Source organism: Tarenaya hassleriana, unplaced genomic scaffold, assembly GCF_000463585.1.
Source record: "Tarenaya hassleriana unplaced genomic scaffold, ASM46358v1 Cleome7, whole genome shotgun sequence".
Lineage (NCBI taxonomy): Eukaryota > Viridiplantae > Streptophyta > Magnoliopsida > Brassicales > Cleomaceae > Tarenaya > Tarenaya hassleriana.
Window position 1 is genome coordinate 1858377 of NW_010969548.1, and position 8282 is coordinate 1866658.

At 39.4% G+C, this 8282-nt stretch overlaps 2 protein-coding genes across 3 annotated transcripts; one reads left to right on the forward strand and one right to left on the reverse strand.

The window, feature by feature from the left end:
• Window positions 1–1096: 1096 nt before the first annotated feature.
• On the reverse strand, window positions 1097–4066 carry LOC104800762 (protein NUCLEAR FUSION DEFECTIVE 4-like). Its single transcript, XM_010523676.1, has 3 exons — window positions 3081–4066; window positions 2070–2395; window positions 1097–1832 (listed from the first exon to the last, which is right to left on the reverse strand). Exons 1-3 carry the CDS (start codon window positions 3873–3875, stop codon window positions 1403–1405), a joined length of 1551 nt encoding a protein of 516 aa, XP_010521978.1. The 5' UTR covers window positions 3876–4066; the 3' UTR covers window positions 1097–1402.
• A 1043-nt stretch (window positions 4067–5109) lies between these two features.
• On the forward strand, window positions 5110–8230 carry LOC104800763 (RNA-directed DNA methylation 4-like). 2 transcript variants are annotated; one of them, XM_010523677.1, is made up of 10 exons: window positions 5110–5309; window positions 5852–5998; window positions 6153–6233; window positions 6390–6481; window positions 6563–6637; window positions 6734–6775; window positions 6917–7071; window positions 7194–7394; window positions 7469–7539; window positions 7856–8230. In XM_010523677.1, the coding sequence occupies exons 2-10, from the start codon at window positions 5893–5895 to the stop codon at window positions 8104–8106; spliced, it is 1074 nt and encodes a 357-aa protein (XP_010521979.1). In that variant the 5' UTR covers window positions 5110–5309; window positions 5852–5892; the 3' UTR covers window positions 8107–8230. The 2 variants fall into 2 exon arrangements, with proteins under 2 accessions (XP_010521979.1, XP_010521980.1); XM_010523678.1 differs by having other exon boundaries at window positions 6393–6481.
• The last annotated feature ends 52 nt before the right edge of the window (window positions 8231–8282 follow it).

An 8282-nucleotide genomic window follows, 5' to 3' on the forward strand; every position in this document is an offset into this window, starting at 1 on the left:
TTGCGTCGACATTTTAATTAAATCCTCCATTAATATTACGGCGACAGATCGTTTTATGAGAGCCACTCATTGGAATCTTGCGTGAATTGCATTGCATTCTGTTTCTTAATCACATTTTACGTACAGTTATTTCTTTTCTAATTCATTATTTTGTTTGAATAAATGATTTTATTCTTGAATCGAATTTGATTTTATGGGATTCGATTTTACTTAGTTTGGATACGTTAGAAAATCGAATAAATTCCAGAGGATCGATCTTGTATGTTTATAACATGGTTACCCTATATACATATATATATATATATATATAATTAGCCAATCAATTATGGTATACCTAAGCCTCCTATTCAATATTGTGATGTGAATATAATGTCCGGGCCGTTGTATTTATTTATTATGGAGAGACTTTAACTACGCAGCTTCTGTGAACGCATTTCTATGTAAAAATAAATAAATAAATAAATAAATATACGTGTGGAAAACACATGGGCTTCGTGTTTTCCGCCCTCGGCAATGACTGCGAGGTCCCACGTACCAAGAAACAGATTTTGTCCGAAGAGACGGGAAATTAGGACCGAACCAGAGGGGTTTCAATAGTTATAACATAACCGACAAATTTGATGGGACCCTCTCATTAATTATTTTTCATTATACATGACTTTTTTCCTCAGCATATTGGTAACTTGTTCAATTTCATATTTTTATTTCATCCAAAGTTACGGTAATGAGAACGTACCAGAACAGTGACGCGTTCTTCTTCTTCTTACTATTGAGATCCAATAATTCTTTTTTGTGTCTACGTAAAGAACTTGAGAATTTCAAAAGTTTTTTTGATTGACCGAAAAATATCTTAAACGGTATTTAACTACGAACCCTTATTTTAAAATTTTGTATATTCAGATTAATTTTCATCCGTTTTTATATCAATACATGAAACTATACAAAAATTGATTTCAAAGATATTACTTTATTCTTAAAATAGAGTTTAAACCTCTAATTAACCCCCGGTTTAAAGACAAAGATTTTGAACATCTACACCAATATACGCCAACCCTTTGAGTTAATTTCAAACATTTTTTAGATATATGGATATGAATGAAAAATATGCTATCAATATTAAATTTCCATTGTGATATCTTTAATAATCAATAATTACATACCAAATCCTATCAATATTTTAAAAAGTTTACAGTCATGTACAAAAAAGAAACAGAAGATCGCTTCAGTTATTCAGCGTTCCACGTATTGGAACGCCGATTTACCAAAATTTGCGTCAATCATAAGAACAAACGCAAAAAACTTTTGCTCTCCCATCGGTTTTAACGAACCAAAACCGTTATCTAACCGACACGTGATGCATAACCGCTGAATTCCGCGTTTTCTAACCGCTAAAACGAAAACTCTACGACTTATCAAGCGAGTAGAACCTGCGGTTGCGCCCGTGCAAAACCGCGGCGAGAACCGCGGCGAGAGAACAAAGCAATGCCCAAACGAACAAAGTGGTCTCAAAGCAATGCATCCCCTCGCACTCTCCGTCGCTGCCGCCGCTCGCTCCCTCGCGATACACGTTTGCGGCCAACCATCCGAACGCGAACGAGCCTAAGGGTATATTCGCGACCACGATGTTGTGGTTAACGCCGAAGTTCTTCGTCCCGAAGAGCTCGGCGGTCGTCGTCACCGCCAGGGACGTGACCACTCCGGTGGAAACGCCTATCGCGGCCGTGCTAGCGTATAACGCCATGTCAGATTCTACGAGGAGGACGAAGAACGCGGAGGCCATAAACGCTAGGGATACCGCCATTGACGCCGGGCTCGACGGCATGTGTTTGCTCCTGCGGCGTTTTGGTCGCAGACGTGAGTTCAATATATATGTGCATTTTAGTTTTTAAATTAATTAAATATAATATCGCCGAAATAATGGGAAAATGGATTGCAATAATAAAAGGAGGTTGTCTAAGGTTGTTCAATGCATCAACCAAACGCAATAATGGAGATAACGCACTCTTTTCTAGCTAATTTCGCGGACAAAAGTCAACGTAATTCTACAAGTCTCTGACTTTATATGTTACCTTGAGAAGAAGTACTCGAGCAAGGAAGGTAATAAACGGCCGAAAAACCCGGAGGAGGAGGAGAGAGCGACCAGAGACGCAGTCGCGGTACAACCGCGAGATTCTGCGATTTGTCCGAGGTTGTTCAAGAACACAAGCCCCACGGTTGGACCGCAAAGGTAAACGCTGAAATATATCCAGAAATCGATTTTCTTCCAAAGCTCTGTCCATTTGATTTCCTCCTTGACGCCGACCGCGTTACAAAACGCTTCTTCTCCCTCCCCTTTAACGGTTTCTTCTCCAACGCGAACGCGAACGCTCCGAGGGGAGAATTCCTCGTCGTGCACCTTAATTATTACAAAAAGCGAAGGGAAATAAATGTGGGCTGCCTATAACTTCCGAAATAAGTTCTTTTATGGGAAATCAAATGAGTGATACATTAACCTAACAAATCTTCTATCGATCGATTTGTAACCAAAAACTAAAATTTGGTATAACCTTCGAAATGATATAACCAAGTTATGAATTTGAGAGATAGAGTGTTCTGAACCACGTTCAACTATGAACCGATATCTTTAAACTTGCATATTCAAACTAATCATCGTTCGTGCATGTATTTAACGCATTAAACGGTAAAAGACTGGTCTAAAGGCTTACTCTATTTCCAAAATAGGATTCGAATTCCTGATAAGTGATTAAAGGATAAAGATGTTGGATCATCCACGTCAAGATTTAGGTTATGGTCCTCCATTTTTACAAGCTTTTAAAACCATCATTTGGGTTGGCAGAAATCATTTTAACATTATGATAGAAAGAGAAAATGACTATTAATTTCACTCTGGTCAGTCAAAAGTCGGGATATTCGTTTGGACTTTCCAGCTTTTTTTCCCCCAAAAATATTATTTGCTTGTTCACATACAAACCCACCAAATATATAATATGAATCATAATTATTAAAAAAATAAATAACAATGTGAATCATTAGGCCGTGAATGTTATTTACTTTAATTAAAAGATCGAATAAAAACGTACCTTTTGGTGATTTTTGCGGGTAAACATGATCTCCTCTAATTGAAATCCAAGAGGAATAGCCAAAGGAGCAAGAAGAAGCAGAACGATGCCTGTCAATACCAAAATCTCCGGAGCCGGAACAAGACTCGTCACCACCGCATAAACCCCGGTCGCGGTCGTGACGATAAACATCACCACGAACCCGATTTTCGCGTCCGAAGACGCGCCGAGCTCTGCGTCCGCGATCACAAACGCTGTTACTCCGCAGACAATCAGCGGCACGAGCGCGTTCAAGACGAGATATCCGGCGGTCGAGTCGCTGGGAGACGCGGAGAAAAAGGCGTTCACGATGTCAGTATAGATCTTCCCGCTCAAGCCCTGGTAACTCGCCGTGATGCCGACGGCGACCTGACGGTTCGCCGGAAAGTTGTTGATGGCGACGGTGTAACACGTGGTGTTGATCCAACAAATGCTGTTTCCCGCGAGGAAGCTGAGGACCCAGATGGCGGGAAAAGACGGAGAGAACATTTTCTTGACGATGATGAGGTACTGGAGGCCGTAGCCGGCGAAGCCAAGCGAGCCGCCGGCGATGAGGACGAGGCGAAGAGGGAGGGGGACGGCGGCGATGCCGGAGATGAAGCCGAGGAGTTTTCCGGCGTCGGAGGCGAAGGCGAGGTAGTTCAGCTTTATCTGAGAGATGGAGAGAGACTGCTTCAGCTGCGAGGAGTAGGCCGGAAAGCTGAGGTTAGTGCCGTTGATGGACTGGAGCCAGATGACGGCGACGAGGCAGAGCCACCGGAGAACGGAGGGTGACATGTCGAAGAGATTGAGCACCTCAACGATACATATAATATATATGTATATATATATGTGTGTGTGTTATGTTTTTTTTTTTGGTTTGGTTATGAATATACGTAAGTGGGTTCTTGATTTTTTATTTTTTATTTTTGTTGGTAAGGAAAATGATCAAGAACAAATGGAGTTTAGGAGTAGAGTCCTTCGGGTTTATATTTAGGTTTTGAGAATAGATGGAGATGGATGTGTGTGTGTATATATATATATAATTAATGAATGAATTAATGGCGGGGAACAAGCGGTGTTGTGGTTACGAGAGTGAAGATGTGTTTGTTTTAAAAATCATGTAATGTGTGACGTGCCCTTCTCATTTATATCGAATATATACACTGTTCCAATGTACGTACGTACGTACGTACTATTCGGTAAAAAGAAAATGCATGTATTTGAATATCAGTGGATGCCACGTCGGTTCCAAAATCATGTTAAGTTAGAATTTCAGATTTTAATTTAAATATTCATTATATATATATATATATATTAACATAGAAACATAAGTGTATGAAAAATGTGTAATAGCAGAGGAGAATGAAGAATTCAGGCTCAAACTACATAAATACCGTCGTAACGCGATAATAGACGAGAGAGTGGACTTTTATGGCGAAAATTATTTTTATATAAGTTATTTCACAGTTGTGTTTTAAGGCGATAATTGCACAATTATTTAAGACTAAAAAAATAATATGGAATATAAGATTCATAATTCAATTATGGAGATGATCAATGCCCATGTTTCTCACAGCATGCCAAGGTTTACGTTCTTAAAACGTATACAGCCTCTGACCACCTTTTGTATTATCACTTTTCTCCAATAATTTTCGACGTGCGAATTAAATATAAATAATAGTAATATATTAGAATTAGGCGTAGAATTTAGGAAAATGCATTTTGAAGCGTGCCGGACATTACACACAGTGTGTCCGCTTGTTACAATGCATTTTGAGATGCTTTTATTTTTATTTTTTTAAAATAAATATGTTAATTATGATTATTATTTAATTATCTTTTCCATAAACGATAGAGGAGGGGAATAAGAGAAAAGCCCAACTAGTAAGGCCCATTAGTGTATGTAATCTATTAATCTAATTAGCGGCGTTACAAAAAAAAAAAAACCTTAAACGATTAAACGGTGTCGTTCTGTCGTAAAGCGCTCACGTTCATAACACGTCTTCCGTGTGCGCCATTGTTCGAATACTGTACTAAGTTCCCCTCTAGTTGGCGGGATCTATTAAACCCTAGAATTCCCTCGTCTAACCGAGAGAATTTTTCTAATCGGAACCCTAGAAATCGGGCCTTAGCGTTCTCTAACCGGAACCCTAGAGTGCTAAACCCCTCTCTTGTCCGCACCGTCATATCGCCCGCCGCAGACCTCAAATTCTGGAGACGACGTCTTAGGTATCGCATTTCTGTACCAAGGATTTCTCTGATGTTATTCTCGGTCATCAATTTGGGCTGGGATGATACTTTTATCTGAAACGTCGCTTAAGCTTTTGGTTTTTCGATTTTAGGCTGTTCTAAGATTTTGAGTCTTTGTCTCGTAATAGGCCCTCAATTCGCAATTCAGCAGATGTTTCTGTGTTATTATTCTGCTGGGAATCTGAATCTTGCAACCTTATAGACCGAATGTAGAAGCTTTTGGGGCAGATCATTAGGCCCATGTAGGCCAGCCTTTGTAATTTTTCATGTTTGTTCTACTCTTTTTTTTTCCGAAGTGGTAGTTTCTCAATTTCCGGTTAGGTTGATAGAAGTAAAATTAGCTAATCATTGTTGGTTTTCGCTCTACACCTGTAATTTGGAAGAAACCCTGATATTGGTCTATCTATGCTTGCAATTTGTATATTCTGTTTTGTTTAAACCATTCCATATACATACAAAATTCTATAGACATGGGTCGAACCAGTAACTTTGAGAAATTGAATTAACACTTTGGTGGTCAGGGTTTCCGTCTAAAGGTGTGGACGCGATCTGTTGTTTCCCTATGGAAACGGTAGGTGAAAGCTCTTCGATCCAGGAGACTGTCGTGGAGAAGCCTGTAGTCGTCAGGGTTAAGCGGAAAGTGGACCAGTCTCCACTTGATGCTTTCTGTAAGATCCTATATCCTCATCCATTTTTGCTCGTTTCCTTACATAATTCACTGGAAAGTTTTCTTGGATCTGCCACTCTTTCATACAACGGGTCTGATTTCTATGTTAGTTGCGGAATTCATTTGAGACTGAATGTTTGTTTAATGGAATTTAGGGCTGGAAATTAATGAAAGACCATTCAAGCGTCCGCTTTTGGACCTGGCGAAACTATCAATTTCCAATTCGGCCGAAAAAGGTTTTTTTTGTCTTTCTGCTTAGTCATCTCGGTTTGCTTTATTTTCTGGCACTTGTGCTCCACGTTCTTTGTATATTTGGTGTGATTGGTTATAGAACTCTGTTGTTTTGTACTTGGTGAAACTCATTATTGTTCACGGGGATATGTTCTTCATAGCAGAAAAATTGAAATCGAAGAAGGTGCTTGTGCGGCATGTGGAGACTGTGGCCGACTCCAATGCCACCATTGACATGCTTCAATCTTTATTTGTAAGTACTTATCCATGTTTTGCTTTGTTTCTGTCCCCTTTGATTTCTGACTGCTTCTAATATCTTTGTTATGTTCGATAGGATTCTGTTTCCAGTGAACAGGGTAGCAATAAAGAAAAGATCGAGGAGCGGAAAAATACCTTCAAAAGAGACAATGTATCTTGTTAAGAAATCATTTCTCTTGGTGGTTTCAAATGGTTATATATTGATTGCTTATCGAATGATAAGTTATGTTCCAATTTCTGTTTACAGCGAAAAGACCAACTATTGACCAAGGCAGTGCAACAGCAACAAGTAAGTAACTTACGGCCACAGACTTTGTCACTTTGTTCTGTTTCAACTTAGTCTATAACCAAAACCCTTTCAAATGAGTATCACGAGAATCACCTTTATTGTCTTAACCATATAATAAAAAAAGTCTGTTTTTTTTAATAGGTTGCTGCTAAAAATGCTCGTCTTGAGCAAATATGGCGGAGTAGGAAGGGAAACAAGGAGGGGGATCATGATAAAACGCTTCATGAAATGTGTCATTTTTATGATGTTGTACGCGTTGACGTTGAAGAAGGACCGAAAGCTGCACCAATGGAAGAGTAAGTTCTCTAGCACGAGCTTAGTGCTATGCACTTTCATATTCTAGAATCCGACTTTTGTAAACTGTTCTGCCATGTGAATAAAGAAAACATTATTGACAGCCCTTTGTATCTTACCCTAGGCTTCCATCCTTAGAGGAACAGAAAATGTTGGCTAGTTACTTACCTCTCCTGAGAGAGTTAATTCCAGATGCAGCGAAGGAGATTGAATCTGATATCCTCAGTTACATGCCCAATCAGACAGAAGAATATGTTTATGATTTTTACACCATCAAAGATGAGATGGATGTCAATGTAGATGATCATGTCGATTCATTTCCGCTGTAAGTATCTTTTCTTATGCTCTTTATATGCTCCGCTAGTTTCTTGTGTTAATTTGATTCCTGTTTTTATTCAGTGTTCAAGTGGAGGATGAAGATTTTTACGATGGACCCGATGAGTCAGAGTATGAAAGTGATGATTCAAATGGTATTTATTAACATCCCCAACTCTCATTCCCTATTTTCACTTAAGCTTCTTTGAGGCTTCTTAAAATCTTATACCTGTTTTGTGTCACTTTAGTTCTGTGTGATGTTCTGAGGGACACACACATTCACTGATGACTTGTATCGTATTGGTCTAGTTATAATTTTACTTCCTTTGAAATTGGATAGTGAGTGATTTGATTGGTTGGATTTTATATTCAACCCGGGTTTTGATGATCTTATATTCAACCCGAGATTTGGAAAGAAACACTGTATACAGATGTGCTGTTACGACTGAGTATTTTCTTTGTGGATATCAGCTGAGGATAATCCAAGGAATGATTACCCAGAGGAGATCTCTGATGAGGAAGACGAGGAAGAAGATGATGATGATGATGATGATGATGATGAGGAAGAGGAGGAAGACAGTCAAGCTTCTGATGAGTCAGAAGACGAGAGCTCTAGCTACAGGTACATGCGAGGTAACCATAGAGTGAATGAAGACGATGAGTTCGATGATTATGGGGAGGACGGGAGCGAAGATGAGCACCGGAAATGGTCATACCGTTAAAGTGTTGTTAGTTTTGAGATCAAAATGGGGAAGATGATGTTTCTACTACTACTACTGCTGCTGCTTACCTTACTAAAAATGGCTAATATTGGGATCCAACCTAAGTGTAACTATGTGAAGCCCCCCCCCCGCAAGTGGACTTTAACTTTCACCTACCTTTCCGAATTTCCTCCCGT